The sequence below is a fragment of the Gopherus flavomarginatus genome, chromosome 12, assembly GCF_025201925.1.
Source record: "Gopherus flavomarginatus isolate rGopFla2 chromosome 12, rGopFla2.mat.asm, whole genome shotgun sequence".
NCBI classification, from domain to species: domain Eukaryota; kingdom Metazoa; phylum Chordata; order Testudines; family Testudinidae; genus Gopherus; species Gopherus flavomarginatus.
The window spans coordinates 52,252,590-52,279,761 of NC_066628.1; the positions used below are offsets into that span (position 1 = coordinate 52,252,590).

Genomic DNA, 27,172 nt, shown 5'->3' on the forward strand with positions numbered 1-27,172 from the left:
TTTTTTTTTTTTTTACTGCCACTCTCATTATGCTAGTGGAGCTCATGCAACAAGAGTTCCGTAAGCAACCTGGAAGTCCTTACCAGAGTCTGCCTCTTTTCCCTTTTTTGGTTAGAGGAAGCTCTGTTTGCGGCTGACTTTACTCTTTAATGAAAAAATATTTGTTGCATCATTCTAGTTATGGTGGAAGCTTTTACCAAAGGTTAGACCTGAGACTTGCTAGTCTAGTCTGGAATTTCATTCCATACCTGACTCCTCTCAACTGAGAATTTTCCAGCTCTCACATGCTTTGCTCTAGGTACTGTGATCCTCATAGTCCCAGAGACGTGCAGGGTCCTGATCCTTAGCAGCTTTGAAGATTAGGACTATGCCTTTGAAGTGGCAGGGCAAGTAGACAGGGATCCAAGGGAGGGCGGAGGTCTGATGTGCTCACGTGGCTTAGTGGTTCATTACATAACAATGATTATAGCGGGGTCCGCAAGAGCGGCATTCAACGTCCCAGCACGCGCGAGCACCCACCTCCTCCTGCCTCCTGCGCAGCCCTTCGCGCTTCTTGCACCGCCGCTCCAGCTCCCGCACGATATCCTCACACTCGCTCAGGAGCAGGCTCTCCTCAGGGTTCCGCTCCGCCACCGGCTTCTTCAGGATCCGGGACACCTGGCATCCGGAGAGCAAAGACACGGGTCACCCACCGCGCCCGCCCGAGGGGAGCCAGGAGCAGAGGCGGGGTAGGACAGCGCTGCGGCGTATGAGTCCGACGAGGGACCCGGGGCTAAAGGCAGGAGGCGGTACCTGTCTGCGCCGGTCCCGCTGCTCCTCCTGCTGCAGAATCTCGGCTCGTGCTGCCGCTTTCCGCTCCGTCCGGCTCAGGTTCCCGCCAGCCGCCATGACAGCTGCAGGACGCCGGCCGCTTCCGGATACAGAGCCAAAGCTTGTACTTCCGCTTCCGGCTACAGAGTTGCGGGGGAGGCCCACTTCCGGGCCAGAGCGGTTATTTCCGGGTAAAGAGAGTACTTTGGGTTACAGGACGGTGCGGGCGCGCGGGCAACTAGCAGCCAGCCAGGGGGCGGAGCGATGCGCTAACGGCGCCTGCGCAGTGAAGCGCTTGGGCTCAGCGCCGGCTGCGGAACGAGCGAGGCCCCACGCCGGGAGGCGCTCCCCCCCCCGCAGTTTGTACCTTCCCCGCGGGTGGCGGGGGGAGCCCCTCCCCCACCCCCTCGCGCTGGGGAGTCCCGCCAGGCCTAGAACCTCCCTGAGCCTGGGGCCAGGAGCCCGTGCCTCAGCCTAGAACCCGCCCAGGCTCCGAGAGGCAGGTCCCCACGGGGCGGGGGGGCCGGCGGCGGCTGCTCCAGGAGGTGTGCCCCAACCCCTGCCCCACGCCGCGGCTCCTGGAGGGGAGAGGCGTCGAGTGACACTTCCCCGCCAGCCCGGGCCCAGTGAGAGCTTAAGTCTGCCCTCGAAGAGGCCACGCTGAGCTAGCCTCAGAAGGCGGAGATGGCACGAGCTAGGGCTCAGCGGCACCGAGGAGAGGATAGAAGCTGATGCAGTACAGGTAGGAACTGAAGAGAAACCATCCGGAGTCCCCTTCACTTACATCACAGGAAGGCAGAGAACTCCATATTGACAAATTGTAGAAACACTTGTATAAAAATGCAAGAAACCTAAATACTAAGATGAACTTGACTGCCTAGTAAATGAGAATACTGATATAATAGGCACCATAGAAACATAGTGGAATGATAATCAACGGAACACAGAAAAGTCAAATATGGTAAAAATCTTAAATGAATGAAACAGTACCGTAAAGTCTCCATGCATGGAAGTTCTGTGCTTGAAAAATAAAGGCCTAGCAGTAGGAGTATATTACCTGATGAGGAGGGTGATGGTGATTGTGAAATGCTCGGAGAGATTAGAGAGGCTACAAAAACAGAAAACCCAACAATAGTGAGAGACTGCAACTATCCCCCCATGTAAATTGGTACTCGTCCCCCTCAGGATGGGATGCAAAGACAATACAGTAGAAGTTTCTAAACACTATTGGCTGCTTCTTGGAGCAATTTGTCCTGGAACGCACAAGGGGAAGAGGTAATTCTTGATTTAGTCCTAAGGAGCACACGGGATCTACTCCAAGATGTGAATGTAGCTGAACCACCTGGTAACAGCAACCATAACATAAATAAAAATAACATCATTGTAGGAAGGAAAATACCAAAGAAACCCACCATAGTACCATTTAAGTTCAAAAAGAGGAACTATACAAAAACCAAGGCAGCTAGTTAGATGGAAATTAAGAAGAACAATTAAGAGTGAAATGCCTGCAAACCGCATGGAATTTTAAAAAAACACCATAATAGAGAGACAAACAAAATGTATACCCGAAATTAAACAAAAACAACCAAGGACAAAAAAAAAAAAAGTCACCATGGCTAAATAGCGAAAGAGAGGCAGGTAGAGTTCAAAAAGACATTTTAAACAGTGGAAGTAAAATCCTGCTGAGGAAAATAGAAAGGAACATTACACTTGACTTGCCAGAGGTTAAAATATAAGGCAGGCCAAAAAAGAATTTGAACAGCAACTAGCAAAAGACACAAAAACTGACCAGCAACATTTTTTTAATTATATGGGAAGCAGGAAGCCTGCCAAACAGTCGCTGGGGCCACTAGATGACTGAGGTGCTAAAGGAGCACCCAAGGAAGACAAGGCCATTGCAGAGAAACAAAATGAATTCTTTGCATCAGTCTCCACTGCAGAGGATATGAGGGAGATTCCCACACCTGAGCCATTCTTTATAGGTGACAAATCTGAGGAACTGTCCCAGACTGAGGCATCAATAACAGAAGTTTGGAACACACTGAACAGTAATAAGTCACCAGGACCATATGATATCACCCAAATATGAAATTGCAGAACTACTGTGGTATGTAACCTATCGCTAAAATCAGCCTCTGTACCAGATAACTGGAGGATAGCTAAAGTAATGCCAATTTTTAAAAAAGCCTCCAGAGGCAATCCTGGCAATTACAGGCCGGTAAACCTAATCTCAGTACCAGTTAGACTGGCTGAAACTATAGTAAAGAGCGGAATGATCAGACATAGCGGAACACGATACAATTGGGAAGAGTCAATATAGCTTTTGTAAAGGCAAATCATGCATCACTAATCTATCAAAATTTTTTGAGAGGATCAAAAAACCTATGAACAAGGGTGGTCCAGTGGACATAGTGTATTTGGACTTTCAGAAACCCTTGACGAGGTCCCTCACCAAAGGCTCTTAAGCAAAGTAGGGAGTCATGGGATAAGAGGGAAGGTCCTCTCAGGGATCATTACCTGGTTAAAAGATAGGAAACAGGGTAGAATAGTCAGTTTTCATAGTGGAGAGAGGTAAACGATGTCCCCCCAAAATCTGTACCGGGACCAGTTCTGTTCACCATAATCATCAATATAGAAAAAAGGGTAAACACTAAGGTGGCAAAGTTTGCAGATGATACAAAATTCCACAAGATAGCTAAGTCCAAAGCTGTTTGTGAAGAGTTATAAAGGGATTTCACTACACTGGGTAATTGGGCAACAAAATGGCAGATTGCATTTATCAACAATTAATTTAAAGTAATGCAAATTGGAAAACAATCCCAATTATACATTCAAAATGGAGTCTAAATTGGAAATATCTTGGCGTCATAGTGGATAGTTCTCTGAAAACATCTGCTCAATATGCAGTGGTAGTCAAAAAAAAGCCAACAGAATGTTAGGAACCATAAAGAAGAGGATAGATAAAACAGAAAATACCATAATGCCACTATATAAATACATGGTACATCCACACCTTGACTACTGCATACAGTTCTGGTCACCCCATCTCAAAAAAAGATACATTAGAATTGGAAAAAGTATAGAGAAAGGCAAAAAAGTGATTAGGGGTATGGAACGGTTTCCATGTGAGGAGAGATTAAACTGGTACTGTTCAGCTTGGAAAAGGGATGACTATTGTGGGAACATGACAGAGGTCTCTCTCTGTATGTATATACAAGGTTTATGAATAGTGTGGAAAAAGTAAGTGCTATTTACCCCTTCATATAACACAAGAACCAGGGTCACCCAATGACATTAATAGGCAGTATTTCTTCACACAACATACTGTCAACCTGTGGAACTCATTACCAGGGGATGTTGTGAAGGCCAAAAGGATAACAGGGTTCAAAAAAGAATTAGATAAGTTCATGGCAGGGATCTAACCCCATGCTCTGACTGCCAGAAGCTGGGACTGTCCTAGAGTAGATGGCTCTCTCGATAAATTGCCGTCTTCTATTCATTCCCTCTGGAGCATGTGGTACAAACCACTGTCAGAAGACAAGATACTTGGCTAGGGATCATTGGTCTGATCCGATGTGGCCATTCTTATGCTCTCCTTATGTTCTTATACTGCCAAAGGCAACACAATGAGTTGCAGGCACATCATGGTGTAGTTGCAGCTTGGAAGAGGCCTTAGAGCCAAAGCCTGCCTTCGCTGTGGAGAGGCTCATGACTCTATGGGCTTTAAGTTGGGTAGCATTTGCCCTGGTCTCTTTGGCCAGCTTGCCCTCGCCACACTGATGTGTGTCCACTACCCCCATCAACCCCCAGGGGTATCACATCCCTGGGGCTCTCCAGTGTTCACAATGAGACGTGTGCAAGGGGATACTGTGAACCTCTGGGCTCTGATTCTTTGCACCTTGGAGCCTTTGCTCTAGGCTTCTCTCTCCCTTTATTGCCCCACTCCCAACCTCTAACTTCATTCTCTCCTCTTCCTCCTGCTGACGGAGGGGATTTTAGCCAAGGCTGGTTTGTGTGTTTTTCCATGGGGCCAAGTCTCAGCATCAGGTCAATGGATCCCTCTCTATTCAGTGCTTGTAAAACTCTTTAAATAATGTCTCAACCTGGGGAAAGACATGACTAGGTTCTCCCTCTTACCCCAAACTTCAGTTCTAGTCTAGAACAGCATCTCCTCCATAAAGAAGCCATTCCATCACGCAACAGTGTCCATGAAGTGAGGTGTGAGTGCCCCTTGCACTCCAGTCCAAAGTACTGCATCTTTCTCCTGAGACACAGGATGACAGGGGACACACCTGGAATCGATTGTGTCTTCTGTTCAACACATTGGAGTCTTGTCTACATGCAGCTTTTGTATTGCTTTAACTATACTGGTTTGAAACTCAGTTAAAGCTGTACAACCCTCTAATGTGGATACAGTTATACCAGCATAGCTTATTCCCATAAGTGGCCAGAAACAAACAATACCACTATAAAGGAGAGATGAGTATGTAAGGTAGTATCTTATTGGTCGATGGTTGTGTGTGATGTTGGTGGAAAGGACAAGCTGTTAAGTTCACAGAGCTCTTCTTCAGGTCTGGAGAAGGTAAACACATCATCCAAGCTAAATACATCATGGGAGAAATTGTTAAGCATAAGTACTTCACACATGCTGTAGGACAGTGATTCTCAAACTTTTGTACTGGTGACCCCTTGCACATGGGAAGCCTCTGAGTGTGACCCCTCCTTTATAAATTAAAACCCCTTTTAATATATTTAACACCATTATAAATGCTGGAGGCAAAGCGGGATTTAGGATGGAGGCTGACAGCTTGCAACCCCCCATATAATAACCTCGCGACCCCCTGAGGGATCCTGACCCCCAGTTTGAGAATCCCTGCTGTAGACGACCATTTAATTTTAAGTGGACAACTAATGGTTATCAAGCAGTAGGGTGTGTTACAAACTGTAGTGAGTCATCAAACCAGTGTCTCTGTTAAGGCCATGTTTTTTAGTGTCCAGCAGAGCTATGAATTTAAGTTCCCAGGCTCAGATAAGGAACCTTTATACCAAGAACGGCATCTCCAGGAGGGGACTGTACAATTTAAATTTCCTGTAAAGAAATCACCACCTAACCAAACAGTGAAATTGTTTAAAAAAAAAAAAAAAGCTGCATAAACCAGGCCTGGAACAAAAGTAAGTGTCTGCAAAATGGAAGAGTTTCTCAGTTCAGAAGAGCGCCCCCAATGGAGCAACAGAAGAGCCTGAAACAAACCTTACCACAAGGCTGCCCGCCAAATCTCCAGGGAAGATGCTCTGGAATGGGTCTCTTTAAAAGAAGTTTATTGGTCATATACAAAATAAAGAAAGCCTCATATCAACAAACATACACTATATACAGAAATAAATTAACACCACCGCCAATGGGGCCGCAACAGCAAATCCCCGACAGTTATCAACAGATACCTATCTACAGATTGTAAAAGGACAATAATTTAGTAATAAATACTGATTATTAGCTGAACTTGGCTTTGTTATAGAAAAGCCTTGGACTGAACATTTTATTACACCCCTGTCACAGAGATCTTGCCCCCGTTTCTAGTCATTTTTTATATTTACAGATTAGATTCTGTTTAATAAAATATATATTTTTTTCATTTTAGAGTCCGTTTAAAACGGAAAAGAAGCAAATACATGATTCAGAACTGAGCCTTCCAGGCCCGGTCCTCATGTTTGACACAAGCCAATATCGACACTGCAGGGCAGCATAGCCTGGGCAGCAGCCAAGGTGCCCTTGTCCTGTCACTTCGTGCTCAGGATGTTATTTCTCCAATAAGATTCCAATTTGGCCAAGGGTGTAATAAACTCCAGGCAGACTGCAGTGAGGTCACACTTCAGGCAGGGCTCAGCAGTTTGGTAGCTCCTTCTCCCCTTGGACTAGGGCAGGGACTCCACTCCCACTGCTCCACCATTGGACTCTGAGAATTCATGGCAGCACAATACTGCCCTCCACTAGGGAGTGGTTCACCTAGCTGCCCAAGTGAGGAACCGGGGCTGCAGAATCATTCACACAGGCTGTACCCAGAGGTATCATACACAAGCATCCAAAGCTCACTCATGCACCCAACCTGACTGCTCCCAAAGGGAGCAAAGACAGCTATTGAGGAGAGAGTGCTGCCCCAGCCAGGCTGCCCCTTAGCACCTGCCAGCCCTGCAGCTGAAAGGCCCAGCACTACCTCATCATCTCTGAGTGCGGAGGAGAGTCACAGTGTACTCACAGGTCCCCACCCTTCCCTTTACTATGGGGGAAGGCAGCAATGTACCCTGGCAGGAAGGGAACCTTCCTCTGAGGTGAGAGCGTTAGTGTTTGTTCCTGCCAGAAAAACCACAGCTTGAAGCACGGAGCTTCATTCAGGAAGGCACCTGCAAGCAAAAGGAGCAGTCCCCTCCCAGCGATGTCCTCCCTGTGGGCTGGTGAAAGGACAGGACACAGTCTCCATCTAGCCATTATCCTCTGGCCACTAGGGATGTGGTGGGGGGAGGGCAAGGGGGGGACTCTGCTCATAAAAGGTTGGAAAAGATATTCCACCCCCAGCTCTTTGTAAATCCCCTCCCCACCATGCATTTCATACCAGAGACACAGGGATGGTGGTGACCATCCCGGATCTCACACACACACCAGCCGACCCAAGGGGAGAGTGCTCTGCATGCCCGTCCCCACCTGCATGAACCCTCTCAGAGCAGTTCTAGCTCTTGCCTGCACACTGCAGTCTGCCTCTTCCTCTCCCTAAAGAGCAATATCCATCACATTGCCTAAGCCAAGAGATCACTTTACACAATTCACCACAACATACATAAGTCCCTGTGCACATCCTGGGTGCGACAGCCACGCCTACACCCAGCCGTGCGAGGGTTGATACACTTCACGGGTTTGCTTTGCAGCCAGGCCAGGAGCAAAAACCCCACCCGCTGCGTCAAAAAGGTACCAGAGAAAGAAAACACAACACCCTTCACAGCAGGAAACCAAATGAACAAGCACCTCGAAAACAAGAACTGTCACACTCTGAAACGCTATATATAAGAGAGAGAAATCAAGTGAAGGGTTGGGGGGGCCTGACTCACACTGGGACAATCCATAAACACAAGAACCTGACTGGTGCTGGGGTGAGTGGAGGAGTGCCTCCTTTAGCATAAACAAGGGATTCCCTGAACACAGGGGCAAGAAGGTATTCAGATTTGACACTTCACTAAAATCAAAGAACCAAAACCACTGATGTGGAGCACAGACCACAGGGAGCTGCCTGGAGCCCCTCCAGCACACCGGACACTGACGTGGGGCAGAGCACCAAGCACAGAGAAGGGAAGCAAGTTGCCCAAGGTCACACATGGAGCCAGTGGCTGAGCCAAGAGTGGAACCCAGGAGTCCTGGCCCAGGTGCTGAGTTCATTACTCCACATCACGCAACCACAGCTTTGCTGTCTTTGCACCTAAATCCTCTGTTGAGATGTGATGTTACTGAACATGCTCAGTCAATCAGAGAGTTGTTTGGGATAAGAGACTAACAAGCACAATAAACAAAAATGTCAAGAAGTGGAAAAGATTCTGTCTTGAGTCAGTGTCTGCTGCCTGCTCTCTCTCTCCTCCAACACTCATGGCACCCCGCCCTAAAGCATCCTCTCCCAGTAAAGGCATGGACTAGGACTCCTCTGAAGATGGATGATGGTTGAGATGTCAGTCAGGGAGGGAAGTTCCAGGCTGTTAGATTAGGGTTGGAGTAGGACTGAAGAGGATTGGCAGCGACTAACAGGGATCTCTCTAGCCATGTATATCTTCTCAGGAAGAAGGTTGCCACCTGCTCCTTCTGTTGCACAAAAGCTGATGGGGCCTCCTCAAACCAAACCCTCTTGGAGCAAGAGCACAGCACCCATCTTGCTATATAAATACAACCCTGGCAACAGCGTACGCTGCATCCCAGGCAGGGCAGACATGCTAGGCTGGCTCAGAACTGCCTTCTGCACTCAGCTTCATGTGGGGTACCTAATTTCAAGCTGGTTCTGAGGGGAGTCTGGAATTGTTATTCTGGGATCATTTCAGGGGTCTGCAGTTGAAGAACACCCAGTGATTGGCATCTTCTGAGCAATGGGAAGACAAAAGACCCAGAAGACTGGGGAATTAAATTCCAAGGAGCCGCACTGCATGCTGCATGGTCACAAACCCTTCTGGAGAGTTACAGTCTCAGCAGGTTCCTGGGGGCTAAGACCAGAGATTGAGGACATCTACTTTTCATAATGGAGACTAGAGAAAGCCCCATGGTTTGGCAGGGGGAACATGGGGAAGGTGAGGAGACATCCCAATCCTCTCCTCTGTCCAGTGCAACTCACTGGGAAGTTCGACCCCAACAGTTTCCTCCTGGATCCCAGATCGAAGCAAACCAGAAAAACCCCTCAAGCTCCAGAGTAAGGGTGGGACATACTGGAAAATCCTTCACAACGGACTACTGCTTTGCCCTGAGCCCGTACATTCCAACCTGTCCTTGGCCCTCCCTCTTCTTACTGAATGCTTGGCTTTTGGCAGGCATACCTGCTTCTCAGTAAAAAGCAAAAATCTCTGATCATGAGTGGGGTGGGCATGAAATCTGTGCCCAGCCAGATAAGGTCAGCAATACAAAACGGGCTTCTAAGCTGGTGCTGCAGTCTAGCCCAGCACCAATGTACTCTGTTCCCTACACTCAGTCTTCATCCAGCAGCCCAGAGATCACCATATGGAGCTCAGTGTACCCTGTCAGGCTGGTCTCTTCCCACTGTCCTGCCACCTGGGGATAACAATGAGCTTTAACTTTCAGGGGAACAGTTTGTGGGAAGGGATCAAGACCTTAGATAGCATCTTAGCTCCGTCGCACAGCCTTGCAAACTACATGCCAGCCTCACATACACATCACACCTAGAAGAAGCTGCACCAGGAAGTTGGGGAGGTTGGATGCAGAGGAAAGAAAGCAACTATGCCCTGGCTTCCCTTTCAGTACTATGCAGACACTCAACAGCAAGGGAGTCCATCACCAGGACTGAAGCAACTTCCTGCCCTGCTCAAATGCATGAGGCTCATGGCCAGCATCTAATGAACACTTGAAGTTCTTACTGCAGGATCTAAAAGGAAACCAAAGCCCAGAGCTATTTCCCATTAGTCTCCTCCTAAACATGACCTCTTGGAACAGTATCCATTGCTTCACTTCCCCTGCCATCTTTCCTGCTTGAAGAGTAGCGGGAAGCAGTCGTACAACAGTCTGCCATGTTCAGGTAATAGAGCTACCAAGAACAACCCGGTTAGCAACAGCCTCCAGTAGCAGCTGTACCTCTGAGGCAGGTGGCTACCAGCTAGGGAAACAGGCTGTTGGGCTATACAAAAGGACGGTGCAGAAGAAGAGGCTCCTGGCACCATCTTTTCACACCCATCAAGTTGTTCTGACTTCAGTTTAGAAAGGTCAGGGCCCTCACTGGTTGAGGAGCAATCTTGCCTATGTGCCAAGGATCTACTGCAGGCCTAGGACAGTGCCCATGTCAATCCCTGGGAAAGCAAAGGCAGCGTGAAGACAGGACATCCAGACAGCAAAGGCAGCTATTGGCACCATCACATCACAGTGCCACACAAGAGCTCAGAGAGCACGGACAGCGCGACACAGTGGGAACATGAAGGAAGCCAGCGAGTTCAAGAATAAGTCACTTTTGGTACAATTGCAAAAAAGATATCAAACAGGACTTGCCTCTTTTTTGTCTTTTCTAAATTTTATAAATAAAGTCTGATAACTCTTTATAAAAACTAACCTCGGAGCCACAGGGAGTTTGCAGGAGGTCATGAGAAACTTTAAAATTATTTTTCTTTATTTACTTTTCAGCTAGCAGAGTCTTGAGAATATTTCTCCGTTTATATGGTCAAATATTCCCGCCTGCTCCGGTAAAAAAAAGCTGACTATAAATATGCTCTCTCCTCTGATTTTAAACTTAGATAATTTAATAACTCTTAAAATGAATGTTTCTCTCTTTAAATAAAAGGACTATTTAACCACAAACTGGTTGTGTAAACCATCACACTAGAGACACTTGATACCCTCAATAGATGGGAAAAACTAGTGATTTTGGTCTTGTTCAGTGCAACATGTTAGGCACAAAACTGGCCTTCAGTCACTATGGTACCTCCTCCTCCCCCTATTGCTGGCCCCCACAGTGTCCCCATCATCTCCCCCACACACACACCTCTAGAGCAGAGACACCAGGGAACTGCAGTTTCCTCCCTTCCATTACTGCATGTGTGTGGCTGGTGCAGTGAAAGTCACAAGAAAACCTGCCTTTGGGACACAGGCAGCGCCTCTAGAAGTTAACACAAACTCAGTTACACAAACTACCCCCCCTAGCAATCACTGATACCAAGTGAGACAGAAGCAGCAGATTTGGGCACCTGGCTAACAGGCACCGAGATATGCCACTTGGAAGTATAATGGAATAAATCCTTCGGAAGTGACTGAAACCAGGGGATCCCAACTCCCTGCCACAGAGCCTCCTCTGCCCTCCCATCCCCAACCCACTGAGGAGCGTCATGGGCCTCAAGCACACACCTTCCTCCATGCTGTGCAGAATTTCTTTGGCTAGAACACCAAGGTCTTTCACAGTCTGTATCCCAAGGATGCCCCAGAGGGCTGTAGACCCATAGGTGGGAGGCTCTGTTTGCACAGGATGGGGAGTGTCACCACTGGTCATATCAATCTGAACAAGACAAAACACAAAACTGGAGTGATCAGCAGGCCATTCCCGAGCAGAGAGGAGGGAGTCCTGACCCACCAGGAAAGGGGTTTGTGCTTTGGGGATTCCAGGTTAGCTTTGCACCTAACTGCCCTGCACAGACAAGCCCAGGCAGCGCTGCTTTACTAAGACCGGGCGTCCGTTTTGGATTTCACTATTGTGATGACACTGGTGGTGGCGACTTTGCCAGGGACAAGGGGCCCCATGCTGGAGGTGATAGGGCCCCGAGCTGGGACCACAGGGCTCCGGGCCACGGTTCTGGCGAAGTTCTGGAGCGCCTCATACTTGGAGCGGAGGGCATCAAGTTCCATTTTCATGCTGGCATTCTCAGAGGCCAACTTCTCCACCTCTTGCTGCAGCTCTGCCTTCTGCTTCTCCAGTTCCTCCTTCTGGGTGACACGCTTGACACGACAGCTAGCCGCGTAGCCTCGGTTCTTCAGCGTGCGCCGACGCTGCTTCAACTGGATGATCTCCTCTTTGGACAGGCCCCGTAGATGCTGGTTCAGCTCACGCACAGACATGGTCACCAGCTCCTCATCTGTCAAGCTGGTCCCATTCTCGCCCGGCTCCCGCTTCACCTGCGGGGAAGAGGAACACATGCATTATTGCGATCGCCCACAGAGTGCCAGCTGCTAGTCACCCATGCTCCCAGGCCCCACCCCCCGCCCTTTTACCTTTAAGGCTTTGTTTCCTTTGTTGGGGGTCGTCATAACACGAGAGCCTTGTCAGTCAGGATCTGAAAGAAAGGAAGGGAAGGTCAGAGGTTGGCCTGTGGGACCAACTCCCCAGGTGCAACCTAACCTTGCACAGCACCCAGGGGTTCCAACAGAGAAGGCTGGGGCAAAGCCTACTGCCAGTGCCAGTCTCTCCCATATGCTATGCTTAGCAAGCACCTGTCTCCCAGTCTGAACCAAACAGACTCACAAGCAACTGATCCTGCCCCTCAGCAGAAGCTGCTGCTCATCTCTCTCCCTCCTCACTCGAGCGCCTGTGAAGACTTAAGCCAAGTGCTGGCAGTGGCTGGGGAGGGAAGGGGGGTGGGGGTGCAGAAGGAAGGTTAGAAACACTGAGAGGAGTCAGAGTACAAGGAAGCCACATATTTAAAAATAGCCTAGCCGGCTGGGTCCAGAGCATGGCTGCTCCAAGCCTGTCATGCTGACTCAGCACATTGGCAACCTCTGAGCCTCTCTCAGCCACCCCCCTTCCTCAGAACCCCCAAGCACAACCAACCAGCTGGAGTCATTTAAGTGTCCTTCCTCCATAGGGGGCCTGAAAACAGCCACCGTTACCTGTGACCCTTTCTGGCCCCCCGTGTGAATTTTAACCCTAGCCTGAGAGTCCAGAGGACCCAGACCCGTGAAGTCGAAGGAATGGTGATTCCAGAAGCAACTGCGCAGGTAGAAAGCCACTGGCTCTGCTAGAATCCCGTTTGGCAGCCCCAGGAAGCAGATAGTCTCCATTCTCAGCTCCCGCCACCTGACCTGCACTGTCCCTTTCACCCCACAGTCCAGGAGTGCATGTCTACTTAGCAAAGCTCCGCGGCTCACTCAGAAGTGAGAGGGTAGAGGGACCCTGCAGCACTAGAAAAGTATTCGCCCTGCCAGCCACCACAAAATAATCCCATTGTCTGTTTGGACTGATATCACACAAGCCCCACTTCATGCCTAAGTATTTCCTCAACCCCTAGCCTAGCCAGCTTCTGGCAACCCAGCCTTTCTGCAGGGGCTGGGCACTTTCCACCTGACAAGCTCCTCCTCCTGTTAAAATGTCAGGCCGAAGGCCCACCACCAGGGATAGTCAATAGGTAGACTGTGGGCCAAAGCAAGACCGCTAGATGCTTTTGAACAGACTCTGAAAACGTATCATCATCATTATTGTTGGGATTGGGGTTTTTTTTTATTATTATTTTCTCTGGAGTCTGGGCCTTGACCAAGAAATATGGACCTTGACCAAAAAAAAAAATTGATCATCCCTGCCACCACTTTCCCCTCCTCATTCAGGGTAGCGAGTTCAGAGACCAGGGGTGATAAATTAAAGATGAAGAGGCCACAGAAAGAAGAGAGTGGATCCCTTTGCTATCACCAGTGGGAAGATTTGAGCTCTTCCCTTCACACAGCAGCCACCTGGGATTCAGACACTGAAACACTGACAGCTGTAATGGAGACTCATGCTCCTAGGTCCTTCCTCCTCTAGGTCTGCAGTTCTAAAAAGACAGTAATTAACTACTGCCCTGTCTAGGGTTTGCTACTGTGAAGCCTCCTGAAGTCTCATTTGATATAATCACAGTTGTGCCCCCAACAAGAAGAGACCGTGAGCCCCCCTAGAGATCTGCCACTGCCAAGTCCAGGATGAGCACTCCCATCCAAATCCAGATTGAGAACGCCTTTATATTCATGTCCTATCCAGACGTAAGCACAGTTAACGCTTTCATAATAAAACATGCAAGAAATCACATGCAAGAAACATTGACACAATGCTGAGAATCTGACACAAAAGTCAGTAAATGTCAAGTTATGGTGCTCCAGCAACTGTGGCTCAGGCATCATGCAATGCATCTATCACCACCCACCAGAGAAGAAAGGCTTCAGCACTTTCCAAGATTCCCAACAAACAGGCAGGATTCAAATGCTTCTAAAGTGCCAGAGGCTACTGAGAGGTAAGTAATTTATGCCCAGAGGACACAGCCTTAGCCACTCACAAGATGCTAACTGTGCTCAGACAATGCTGCTATAAAAGGTCATTTCTGCCAGCCAGCCTCCACAGGAAGCAGCTGCACAAAGAGCAGGCTAGCATAGACTATGAGCAGGACAGTTTGACGTGACACCATGCTTCGTAAAATGTATTCTTCCCTCTGGTCATTTCATTCCCTTTCACTTTCAGAAGAAACATTGAATCTTCCCCACACCCCACTACAATGGAGTTGAAATAGTCTGTTTACTTCCTCATTCATGGAAAAAGGGCTCTTAATGGCAGGGGCTGCAGAAGGGCGGGGGGGGGGACCTTTCACATTTGTAGACCCTACAAAATTAGCCTTGGCACTGATATTTTAGATTATATAAACATTTAATATCCAGAATATAGTCCCACACAAAGTATTAATATGGGGGAGAGGGACAGAGGCAGATTCACTCCAATTTAGAGCCTGAGCTGCTCAGCAACGTTCCTCAGCATGAAAATTCCAGATCTCCATTAAGCATGTCACAGGAGCTGCCCAGAGAACACTGCCTCACTTTGCCCTTCATCTCGTGCACTGTGCAGTATTTACACACGCCCCTTTACTGCTAAAACATTGAATTTCTGCAAACTGGGTGTTTGAATGCACTGGGCTGTCAGGAACAGGTGCTATCATCCTCCTCATTCCTCAAGCTCCCCAAAATCATACAGCCCATGCAAACTGCTTCCAGATCTGAGAGTCACTCTGGGAACAAGAAGAGATCTGAGAAGAGTCAGGGACAGGCGGGAGCTGAAAGGAACCAGTGGTGGAGAGGCAATGGCTGGGTGCTTCCAAGCCACTGCAGGTGGTCAGAAAGATGGGATAGGATGAGGATAGGAGAAAGATCAACAGCTTGGAAGGGAGCCAAGGAGTGGGAGAAGCTGACAACAACTAAACTCTTCCGTGTGTTTTAAGGGTTAAAAGGGTTGAACAGAAGGAATCCAATTTGTCAGGCCTTGTTCTCTATCCAAGCCTAGCCCCCCAGCACCTCTGCAGCTGTAAGAAGATTCCAGTCGAAAGCATCTGATGATTCTGCCCACCACAGAAGAGATCAAAGGTGGAGAAGCATCACTCGGAAGGTATCAGTGCCTGAGTTTCCATCACTGAGGGGAGCACAAGGGAAAGGCTTGCTGGTAATTTTCCAGCCCTGACAGGAAGGCCAAAGGTAGGGCTATTCAGGAGCCTACACAAAGGACACTCAGAACCGTCATCAAGGCAGAAACACACTTGGTCTAACTCCCCAGACTGCTGATTTCTCAGCTTTTCAATGGCTTCATGAAGAAAGATCACACTGAAAAGTGCCAAGTGCAGTGGCTCCAAGGGGAAAAATGCAGCCTCAACACATTTAACCAGAACTCAAAAGGCCTGAACTCAGCACAAGCACAGCCAACTCTCTCCTCAGCTAAAAAAAGGGCACAACAGAGCTGACAGCAAAACGCATGATTCAACACAGGCCCCATTCTCAACATTCCCGATTCACAGAACTGTGCCATCAAACTAGTGTAAACATGCTGACATCACTCCTTCCAGAAGCACAGCCAACCTGGAGACAGCTCCACTAAGGGAGGCCCATCCTCAAGGGATGTAGCAGCCGGAGGAAGGAACTGCAAAGGAAGAGGTTTTCAGGGGGGATGGCAGGCCAAACAGTGGTGCTTACACAGGCAGTAAGGACACCGCTTGAATATTCTCCCTGATTGTACATGTGGAAGTGGAGACAACACTTCCTCTGAAACTCATCTCTTCAGATCACCCACTGATTCAAGCTGCAGCAGATGGGCCCCGAGTCGAACTAGTGCCCAGAGCATCTCTGCAGTGTAGCTAAAATACCTGTCTCCATGTGCACAATTTAGCTGAATTCAGACAGAGAATGGGACTAGTGATTCTCAGATACTCCTTCCCTCAGCACGTTAACCCCTTTCTATACGCACAGCTCTGCTGGGCAAGGTGTATCACTTACATAGGAGATGGGAAGCGGCCTAAGATGGTGTAAAGCAGAGGCCTTCCCAGCTCTGAGCAGCACACCTTCATGCAGTAAGCTGTCATCTGAGAACCCTGTCTCCCAGGAGCAGGAAATGCCAGAACACAAGAAAGGAGAATAATTCTACTGTTGAGCAGGACCTGCAGCCCACCCTGAAACCAGGGAGGGAAAGGTTCCAGTGGCATCTGCTGCTCCCCACTGCATGCAGCTCAAACTTTCTAAACCCTTCCAAACCTTGTCAGCTCTGGGCAGGGAGCAGGAGACTACAATTAAGTGTCAACCAGCAGCATGTCCTTCAATGAGCAGCAACTCACCTCACACTTCTCCCTCAAAGCTGGATACTGGTTGGGCTCAGGAGAGCCCACAGAGTGCAATTCTCAATCTTTTCTAGAGGATGCAATGAGCCTCTGCACCTCTAAACCCCTTTCCCCTAAGAAAATATGTTAACAGTAACACAGAACAAAACCTCCCTCTCTCCCAACGGTACAATGTCCAACAGCTGCCCCAACTCAGAAGCTTTCATTCCAAGTGACACTGTATAGACAAAACAGAACAGAGGAGCCCTGTACACCCCCGAGTCACGTCTCTGGGCAGGGCTGCCCTGCAGGGGGGTGGGGAGGTAGGCAATGCAGGTGCCCCCACGAGAATATAGTATTCTATAATATTGCAACTTTTTTTTTTTTAATGGAAGGGGCCCCTGAAATTGCTTTGCCCCCTGAATCTTCTGGGCGGCCATGTCTCTGGGCTACAGAGACAAGCAAACACTCAGGTCTAAAGGGATGGCAGCTTCTTGGCTTGTCCTTTTCTCCCGCTTTTTCCTTCATGGGGAGACCAAAGATGAAAGAAATAGTCCAGCCTCTGGGGTGACTGACAACACAGATGGCTGAAGAAAGTCTTGTCAGCCCTCACCTGCCACCTCATACAAAAGAGCAACCACCACCCCTCAGCTCAGAGAGCCCCAGATCACTGCCAGTGAGGTTACTGAACAGCAGACTGTGGAACACAGCAGGTGCGTTGGCTCTATCAGAGTCTTCTCCTGCAGTGTACATCTTCACATCCAAAGGGAGTTGCACCTGCTGCTCTTCATATACCTCTACTCCATCCAAAGGAGCTGGGAGAGCAGATAGAAACCTGTACCTCTGCAGATCACCCAGGTAAAAGGGAGCAGACGTGCTGCAAAGACTGACATTACAGTAATTCCCAAAATGTAGGGCAAGAGGCCATCCATGTAATAAAGCAAACCAACCAAAATAAACATAGAACATGCTTATCTGGACCCTTCCTTCCCACTACATCCATCTGTAGATCTCTCTCAGAATGAGAGCACTTCAGCTCAGGAAACAGATCTTCTGTTGTGCTTGGCAAGTGCCTGGTACATTTTAGAGGCTACTGCACTCAAACCCAAAGATGAGGATTCACATGGATATTGGAGAGCGTGACCTAGTGTTTTTAACACAGAAGCGGGATGCAAGACACTCAAATCCTACTCTTGGCTCTGCACTTACTGTGTGGCTTTGGGGAAATCAGTCTCTCTCTGCCTAAGTTTCCACTTCTGCATTGTGGGGATAATATTGCCCTGCTTGCCTCACAGCTAGGAGCTTAATTCATTAACATTTTGTACTAAATGACATTATGAATAAATGCCTTGCCACTACTAAACATTTTGATTTGATAGGATCTTTAGAAAAAGTTGTGTGTGGGCTGGGGAAACGTAACACAATGGCTGACATTGTGTCAACTTTGTTTCTATGACAATGTGTTTTTAAAAGATCAAGCAACTAAAGTTAGGGCTTGTCTACACTTAAAATGCTGCACCTCTGCAGCTGTAGTGTTGGAGTAAAAACGCTATCTAAACGGACAGGAGATATTCACCAGTCAGCGAAGTTAATCCACCTCCCCAAGAGGCAGCAGCTAGGTTGATGAGATAATTCTCCTGTCAGCCTAGCACTGCCTACACCAGGGGTTAGGTCAGGTTAACTGGGTCGCTTGGGGGGGTGGATTTGTCACATCCCTGAGCGATGTAGTTATACCAACCTAATTTCCTAGTGTAGAGCAGACCTTACACTAGCCAGGCTAGAAATGTATAAGGCATATATAAACCCTCCTGCTTCAGGGTCTAAGACAAACAATAACTGGCAGTCACAGACAGGAGAAACTACCCCCATGGGCTGGTTATTCCATAATTGTTCATTACAGTGTTTCTTGCACCTTCCTCTAAAGCAGCTGGTTCTGGATACTGTCAAAGATTGGACTAGATGGACCACTGGTCTGAGCCAATCTGGCAATTCCTGTGTTCTTACAGGTACAGCACATAAATCTAGAAGTAGGCAAGTATCAGCAAAGAGCTTTAAATCCTTTGGTGAGACATCCTTGAGAAACACAAAACGTCCTTACAATTACCCATTCCGTAGCAATTAATTCATAAATACTGCTGTTATTGTTAAACTCATATGCACCCTTGACAGAGCTGGGTTGCCCTCAAAGGCAGAGGTCTTCAGCATATTTACCAGCAGGGTTAGGTCTGACCCCACTTGTTTTGGTTCACTCTGCCTTGTGACAATGCATTTGGGTTTAGCAGAAATCTTGCTATGGGAGGAAAGATGGTGCACGGCTGCACACAGGTGTTCACTATTACCCAGGATTCTTTGGTGTCTCACAACAGTTGGGTTTAGCTGATCTTTGGGCACTTAGAGGAGAGTAACGCTACAGATCTATTCATTCTGCTTATGTTTAGGGTATTCCAGCCTCCTTGACCGAGCCCCTGAAAGGGTTGTGTTTATAGTTATGAAGACCATGTGTCTCTCAGGGGATCTGCTGGGGACTGTACTGTAAGACTATCAGCCTAGCAGATCAATCAGCTTAACACTAGCTGAGGCAGGAGAGGGGCACAAGCATGCAAAGAGACAGATCGCACAGACCTCGAACACTTGTGTGAGAAGTACACAGAGCAGACAGTCTGATGGTCTCACACTGAGCCCAGGCCCAGGCAACTAGTTCCGAACAGGAAGTGTTTTCAGAATCCTTGTTCCCACATCACCACGTACATCCACCTCCCACAACAAGCCTTTTCTGTTTCCTTCCTACATCTTGTCCCTCAGCTGCCCAAGTGGTCAACGCAGAGACCCAATATATGGATGCCACCCAACTCTGTGCTCACACATTCTGGTCAGGATTTTAACTCCACCATTCATCCCACTGCCTGCACCTGCAGTTCCATCCCACAGCAGCTAGGCACATGAAGGGGAGACCTGCTGCCCCTCATGACAGTGCTATCTCCACAACAGCGCTACCATGTCACTTTCTCAGCAAGTGAGTCAGCATGTCAAGCTCTGACCCCTAAACATCTGTTTGCAGACACAAACTGACCAGCACATTGTGCCCCTGTCACTGAGCCCCCCCACCATCTCACTCCCCTCTCAATACCCCGTTCCCCCTTGCTGCTGTCTACCCAGTGAGCTCATGCTGATGACTCCGCAGTGTCTCTGTTCAACATTCACAAGGTGCATGTAGAATGGGAGTAGGGGTGCAGGCACCAGCTCCTCGGAAACACCATCTCCAGTGTGACCCACAGCAGCTCTAAGACACTTCCCACCACAGCCCCAGACACCTGATGAATCAGCAGCATTCGCCTTTAACACCCTCAAGCAGGTCTGCACATTGCAAGGGGCAAACAGCAGGGAGAGAGCAACACATATCCTCCCCCAGCCCCCCAGGGAAGGTGGGGGGCTCCCTACTCTCCCCCCCCGCAAGTGCCCCAGGAAGGCGGGGGGGGGCCTCCCTGTTCTTTCTCCCCTCTCCCCCCAGTACCCTGGGGAAAGGCAGGGGGAACCTCCCCGTTCTCTCTCTCCCTCCAGTACCCCGGGGGAAGGCGGGGGGGAACCTCCCCGTTCTCTCTCTCCCCCCAATACCCCGGGGGAAGGCAGGGGGGGAACCTCCCCGTTCTCTCTCTCCCCCCAGTACCCCGAGGAAAGTCGGGGGGGAACCTCCCCGTTCTCTCTCTCCCCCCAATACCCCGGGGGAAGGCAGGGGGGGAACCTCCCCGTTCTCTCTCTCCCCCCAATACCCCGGGGGAAGGCAGGGGGGGAACCTCCCCGTTCTCTCTCTCCCCCCAGTACCCCGAGGAAAGTCGGGGGGGAACCTCCCCGTTCTCTCTCTCCCCCCAGTACCCCGGGGGAAGGCGGGGGGGAACCTCCCCGTTCTCTCTCTCCCCCCAGTACCCCGGGGGAAGGCGGGGGGGCTCCCTGCTCCCTCCCAGGAAGGTGGGGGCCCCGTCCTCGCTCGCTCCCTCACCCTCCTCACGGTGCCGCCGGGGCCGAGGTGGCGCTGGGAGAGACCGAGATTCCGGGATCCGCCGCCGCTGCTCACGGACGCGTCACGTGATGTTTGGGTCACGTGGCTCCATTCATGAAGCGGGGGCCCGGCGCAACCGCCCCAAGTCTTAAAGGGGAGGTGGTCGTGGTCATTAGTGTCGGGGCAAAAAAAGACATCGCGCAGGTGGGCCTGGACCTTAAAGGGCAGGGGGCCGAACGCGCACATGTGTCGGGTGGGGCGCTCCCCAGCGAGCTGGCACTGCCCAGGGGCCCAGAGATGGGGCCTCTGCCCCATGGGCCAGCCTGGCCGGGGCATCCAGGGCTCCCATGCCCCACATCGACCGGGCAGAGGTGAGCAGTTGAGCTGGGAGCCAGGTGCTGCAGCGTTCACCCTGTCCCACAGGCCAGGTCAGCCGGGGCCGGGGCCACTGCATTACCCGCCCTGCATGGCACCTGCATTTGGGTTCGGTGCCGTGCTGCCAACGAATACCCGTGTGGTGCGGGCTGTGCAAATGATCCCCCACTAAGTCACTCCACAAAGGCCTCCTGAGAGCTGGGGAGACACTAGGGTGACCAGATGTCCCAATTTTATAGGGAGAGTCCCTATTTTGGGGGCTTTTTCTTCTATAGGCTCCTATTACCCCCCTCCCCAACCCAATTTTTCACACTTGCTGTCTGGTCACCCTAGGAGACACGGGTGAGATTGGATGCAAGATGGAGGAAAATAAAGGAGAAGTGCACCCTAGCTTCTGGAAGGGAAGCAATCCTCTGGATGCAATAGTTCTGTGTAGCATTTCTGGATCTTGAGAAAGGGTGTGACTTGGTTCCATGGAGCTGGTGTTTGGAATATTGAGATTAGGGGGACGTCAAGAAATGGAGATGAGAGAGATGCTGTATCGAAGATCAAGAGCTCTAGTAGTAACAATACATGGAATGTGAACAGTGGTGCTGGTACTGCACTCATGGGAGGGACACAAGGAGGGGGCATGTGATCTCCCCATATGACCTTCCATGTGACTGCTCCCCACCTCCAGCCAGGGGCCTCATGCTCTCCCCGTCCCCTCCGACAGCCCCCTTTGCATATACAAACATCAACATGCTTAACTACTCACTTTCCCCCCATATATGTAGTATTCAGTCTGTTTATATGGGAGTTGGGTGAGGAGCCATTTCAGAATATGTAGGATTTATTAAAAGAGAAATTTTAACTAGAACTGTATCCTAAACTGCTTTACGGTATTGTGCCCAAACATTAAATTTCAATGGGGGATTCAACAGAACAGACTCCTGAAACTCTTTCCAGTCCACAAAAGTAGTCCATAGTCATGCAAATAGTCCCACTGTCTTCAGTGGGACAGATAAAATGATTAAGGGTTTACAGGATTAGGTTTCAAATTTGTAAATTGTTCTGGATTAAACTGACAATGCCTGAGCTGTCAGATCAGAAGGAGCTTCATTTGAATAAAGGTGGGCAGATGTGTGATAAGTTTTGGCTCCTTGCTAAAATGAGGAACATATTTTCTGCAAAGTTCTTGGCAGATTCCTGAGGCAGCTGGTTAAAGACCATCAATGTCCGACATTATAATTTTCACTCATCATTCTCTCACCCACAAAGCTGGAAAATTAGGCTTTTGTTTTCTTTGTTTTGCTGCTCCTGTTCCAGTTAACAAAATGCATGTTAGATTAGTTTGGCTGCAAAGAAAAATTCTAGGTACACTGGGGATAACCCCTGATTCCCATCAGACTGTAGAACTGGGCTGACACCAGAATTCAAACATCCTCTGCAAGCAGAGGCATTCCTCTAATTATTTGGACTTCATGTGATACAGTATGGGTGCCATGGATAATTCAGACCAATGGGGAGAAACAGAATAAAAATCAGTGTTTAATCACTTTCTGTACCCTGCACCCATCCCCTCTTGAGGACTCCTGAACAATGTAACAGCGCAAAACATATTATAACAAATTTAAACAAAGACTTTGTTTGTTAGCATATCTATTCCTCTGTTAAAGCCATTTAAAGAATGAATGTCCTCCCTAGCCGCATTCTGCTCCTTTAAGGAGCACAGCACAGTCCCAGCCCTCCTGGGGGTCGGGGGGGAGGGCTAGCCCCAAGTCTTTCCGGTACCCCATACCCGCTAAAAATCTCTTGCCGGTACTGCATACTGGCAAGTACCAGCCCACTAGCACTCTGAATGTGAGTGTTTTGAGGTACCTTGGTCAGGTACATATTTTTAAATTTGTGCGCAGTAAAAAGCTTCTGCTAAACTGTTGTTGCAGTTCCTCCCTTTACCCAACAGAGGGCGCTGTGACCCGAAACAGCAGCCACCCCCAGCGGAAAATAACTTGTGCAGTTCCAGCTTTTGCCCACCAGAGGGTGTGTGGCGGTAGAACACAGCAGTCACTCCCGACCAGCTAGGGAGGAGAAAGAGGCTGCCTTGTTCGCACCTCCTGTCAGGCCAGGTCAGGAGACAGTGTGGGGTGCTGCCGGGGGGGTCAGACGGGGCTCATAAGGGCTAGTGGGAGAGGACAGACTGGGGTAGGGGCTGAATGGGAGTGGAGGCACAGGGCCAGGGGGAGGGAAGTGCAGGGCCATATAGTGATGGTGGAGGGGTGCAGAGCTACATAGGAACAGGGGAGTGGCTGGGTGGGGGCACAGAAACACATGGGGACAGGGGGAGAGGAGTGTCTAGGTGGGACACAGAGAGTTGGGGGCAGGGTATAGAGCCACATGAGAGCAGGGGAAGGGGTGCAGGGCCACGTGGGGATGTGGGTATCTGAGTGGGGGTGGAGGGACACATGTGGACAGAGAGTGCAAGGACACCCAGGGCTGCAGAAACACATGGGGACAGGAGCAGATGTGCCTGACTGAATGTGAGAGGCTAAGGGTCAGCCAGGGTCTGCATGGGGAATCTTCCTAATAATCCCTCCTCACTCCCCCAAAAAAACTGTTCCATACTTTTCTTACCCATACCTAACAACCCTCCAAGTTCACACCCAGCTCCTTCCCAGCAATTTACTTTCCTCTCCTTCAGCTCCTCCGTTATCCAACTCCCCAAAGCCTTTGCACTGCTTCTGAGGGGTGTGGGAAATACAGTTCTATATTGTAGTTTAAATCAATGATTACTGAGAATTCTGTATTAATATGCCTAGTAAGGAATCTATTTGCAAAAAAAAAGTCCTGAATCTTTTTGGATGTCTGTATTGTTACAGATATACCTGATGACAGGTATTTTGAAATAAATTACTAAAAATAATTGAAACTGGTGTAATTATACTGTGTTATTTTGACAAAAATGCAGAATTTTAAAATATTCTGTGCAGAATTTTTAATTTTTTGGTGCAGAATTCCCCCAGGACCAATTTATCTAAAGGCATCAGAGAATCTGCTCAGACTTCAAGCTGCAAACTTTGGTTAAGTGATGGCTCTGAATCCAGGTCTTAAAGACTTGAAAAAGTGGATGGAGTCTAATCCTTCAGCCCCATTGGTTCTGCCCTCTCCCCCTGCTTCAGTTCCTCTGGGCTTTGACCCCTACCCTTTCCCAGCCATGGAGGGACAGGGTGAGGCAGAGGAGCCCTCCCATTGGTAAGGAGGGGAGGTTGCAAAGCTGCCCTGAACTGCTGGTCTCGTTAGTTCCCCGCAGGCCGCATCCCTTTGCGAACAGCTTTCGCTGCCTGAGGGAGGGGATGAGAGGTAGGGAAGTGGGCAGCCAATCACCAGGGTTTTGCCTGCCAGGAATGTGGGAGGAGCTGAGCACATGCCCATCAAGTGAACCCCAGCCTAGCGTAGGCATCACAGCCACCTTGGGCTGTGCTCTCTGGCCTGGGCAGCTTATGGGCCCAGCTGCCCATTGTCCTTGCTTGCATGCAGGCAGTCACAGAGCAGGTCTTACCTTGCACCATGAGAGCCCCAGGCAGGTTGGGGATCATCCAGCCCTGCAGAGCAGGGCTGCCAAAGAGCAGCCCCATTCCACCCTCCAGGGATCCCAATTACATCACCACCAGCAAGGATAGGCAAGGGGCAGCCAATCCTTTCACTTGGCCCACTGTAGCAGGCAATCTGGTCACCAGGGCCAGGAAGGAGGCAGTGTTGTGAGGGGAGGGCCCCACCTGTTCACAGACACATAGAGGATAATAATCATAGAATATCAGGGTTGGAAGGGACCTCAGGAGGTCATCTAGTCCAACCCCCTGCTCAAAGCAGGACCAATCCCCAGATTTTTGCCCCAGGTCCCTAAATGTCCCTCTTAAGGATTGAACTCACAACCCTGGGTTTAGCAGGCCAATGCTCAAACCACTGAGCTATCCCTCCCATGGGACGCTAGGACACGAGGCAATGGGCCAGAGCAGGGAGTAGGCCCAGCCCTGTGGGACAGGAACTGGTCCAGGATGGGTGTGGGGCAGGCTCACTCTCCACTCACACACTCTGGGACTTCTGAGGTCCTGGCACTGAATGGCCCCTCATATCGTCCCCTACAAGGGGCAGGATCCAATCCTCTAACCCCCATGTCAGACCCCTGAGGCCAGGACTTAACTGCCCCATCACACACCCCTGGACCGCCAGTGGGCTTTAGTGGCCCTCTAGTTCCTTAAAGTTGCCCGTCCCGTAAGTACGGCAACTTATAGAGCTTAGATTTGCCCCTAGGAACTCCCCTTTTTGCTTTTCTCCCACACAGCCACAGCATAAGAATTCACTAAATGTTTGAGACAAGACTTCTGCTACAAGCACTGTAACAGTCGTCCCACCACCACCTGACTTGTGTCATCGGTAAGCTGGAATGTCCCCTGAAGATGGGTCTGGGGAAAGGGCTCCATCAACAAAAGAGAGTCATAGAGTGCACTGAGAGTGACCTGCTGGTAATACCCTCGTCTCCCCTGGAAGGCACACCACCAGGACAGGTCCCTTGCTCCAACCCTAGATCCAGAGGGTGGCTAGTTGTACAAATTGAGCCTTCAGCCTCCTAGGGGCAGAGAGAACCCCAGTCTCCTTCCCAAGGCAGCTGTCAGAAAGCTTCTGCTGGGAAGGGCAAAGGTCCCCTTGTGCCCCTGAGGTAAAAAGTGGATGAGTTGAGTTTGTTTCTGATACTGCATTGTCTAGTGATATTAATCTACCAAGGAGTGGGGGGTGTTACCATCATGTTAGCGGGAGCGGCGAGGCAAGACACTTGTTGCAGGTTAGAGAGTTTTCTGCATGTCATGTTGACAGTGCAGCAGCTAAGCACATTGTAAAACCTGCACCTTCAGCACACTCACTAACAAAGACTTTTAAAGTAAAGCAGATTTTGTGGGTAATTACAGACTGATGGAATTCTCCCTTCTCCAGGATAATCCAACCAACACAGCTGGGGGCAACTGTCCTGCTGTGGAAAGTCCTATCTTCAAACTGCTTCTCCTCTAAGTAGGTGCACCACAGACTGACCAGAGCAGGAAAACTGCAAAGTCACTATGTGGATCACAGCCAGCAGCGGGGAACAATTATTCAGGGAGATTTCACTTGGAAATGAAGGTCCCCATAGGACTTGTTTATATGTGCAGATAAAACAGAGGCTACATTTTTCACTGCCTCTGTTCAGCTCTGTGGGGCTTACAGCTGTTACCTGGGCACCTTCTCAGATGATTAGCAGGTCTTCATCTTTTTGCTAGATGCCTTGGACTAATCGTTGCACTGCACCCAGTCACATTGTCCAACCCTTCTCTAGTCAGCAGCTCACATCCCTGTCTCCAAGAATCTGCCTAGCCCAGCACTTTTCTGTTTAATGTATCTTAGGGAAACAACCCCACCCCCACCCCAAGTCTGCCCGTCATAATATTCCACCAAACACGTCCCTCACCATCAGATCACTCACCCTATTTACCCCACTTAGCACATCCTTTTCCTGGAACACATTATCTTTGAGCTAGACAGTGCTTTGCAGAGGAACAGATGCAGTGTGCAAACACTACATTCAACTTTGCAACAGTTTAACCTACTGCTCACGAGCCAGGATTCCCCTGGGATCATGGTCAAATCCTTCCCTCCCACCTGGAGTCCCAGTAGCTAACAGACCTGGGCTGGACACTCAGAACTCATCTCAGTGTCTCAGCCAGGGCAGTCCTGAGGGGAAGCACTACCTCTTCCTATCCAACCTCAGCCCCCTTCTCCATTGTTAGTCTTTCTGCAGGGCCTGCGACTTCCTAACCTTAGGAATGTCCCCAGAAACTCATAGTCACCCATGCTGGGCCCTTTGTTCCAATATTCAGGAGTCTCCTCAGAGGAAATTAACTCTATATTAAACCAAGGAAGCTCAGAGCTTGTCTCTTCTAGCCCCTTTCTCAGCATCTGCTGTACTGTGGGTCCTGCTAATAGACAGTACAGGTGTTGTGGTAACAGACAGCTCTTAGGTTAGGTCTATACTACGGGATTATTCCGATTTTACATAAACTGGTTTTGTAAAACAGATTGTATAAAGTCGAGTGCACGCGGCCACACTAAGCACATTAATTCGGCGGTGTGCGTCCATGGTCCCAGGCTAGCATCGATTTCTGGAGCATTGCACTGTGGGTAGCTATCCCGTAGCTATCCCATAGTTCCCGCAGTCTCCCCCGTCCCTTGGAA

The 27,172-nt window shown here is 49.5% G+C and overlaps 2 protein-coding genes across 12 annotated transcripts in view; both read right to left on the reverse strand.

The window, feature by feature from the left end:
• LOC127032638 (ethanolamine-phosphate cytidylyltransferase-like) overlaps window positions 1–1,029 on the reverse strand; it is a 38,515-nt gene extending 37,486 nt beyond the window's left edge. For 7 of the 10 annotated variants that reach the window (XR_007768857.1, XR_007768851.1, XR_007768854.1 and 4 more), the window contains exons 1-2: window positions 793–939; window positions 520–657 (exon numbers count right to left, since the gene is read on the reverse strand). Coding sequence is in view for 3 of the 10 variants with exons in the window: in XM_050919956.1 (XP_050775913.1) it covers window positions 520–657; window positions 793–888 (234 nt within the window). In the remaining 7 variants the exon portion in view is untranslated. Of the gene's footprint in view, window positions 1–519; window positions 658–792 lie in introns of all 10 variants that reach the window. The other 3 variants (XM_050919956.1, XM_050919959.1, XM_050919958.1) reach the window with 3 other exon arrangements.
• A 9,611-nt stretch (window positions 1,030–10,640) lies between these two features.
• MAFG (MAF bZIP transcription factor G) lies at window positions 10,641–20,673 on the reverse strand. Of its 2 annotated transcripts, none has more exons than XM_050920078.1 (3): window positions 20,558–20,673; window positions 12,251–12,312; window positions 10,641–12,154 (listed from the first exon to the last, which is right to left on the reverse strand). In XM_050920078.1, the coding sequence occupies exons 2-3, from the start codon at window positions 12,284–12,286 to the stop codon at window positions 11,702–11,704; spliced, it is 489 nt and encodes a 162-aa protein (XP_050776035.1). In that variant the 5' UTR covers window positions 12,287–12,312; window positions 20,558–20,673; the 3' UTR covers window positions 10,641–11,701. The 2 variants fall into 2 exon arrangements, with proteins under 2 accessions (XP_050776035.1, XP_050776036.1); XM_050920079.1 differs by lacking the exon at window positions 20,558–20,673 and adding an exon at window positions 12,501–12,584.
• Between the last annotated feature and the right edge of the window lie 6,499 nt (window positions 20,674–27,172).

What these genes read in the sequence shown, in the direction of transcription:
- MAFG (XM_050920078.1), bottom strand. Translation starts at nt 12,286, where the DNA reads ATGACGACCCCCAACAAAGGAAACAAAGCCTTAAAG. An exon ending in AAGGAAACAAAGCCTTAAAG is followed by an intron (nt 12,155 to 12,250) that starts GTAAAAGGGCGG and finishes TCTTCCCCGCAG; the next exon opens with GTGAAGCGGGAGCCGGGCGA.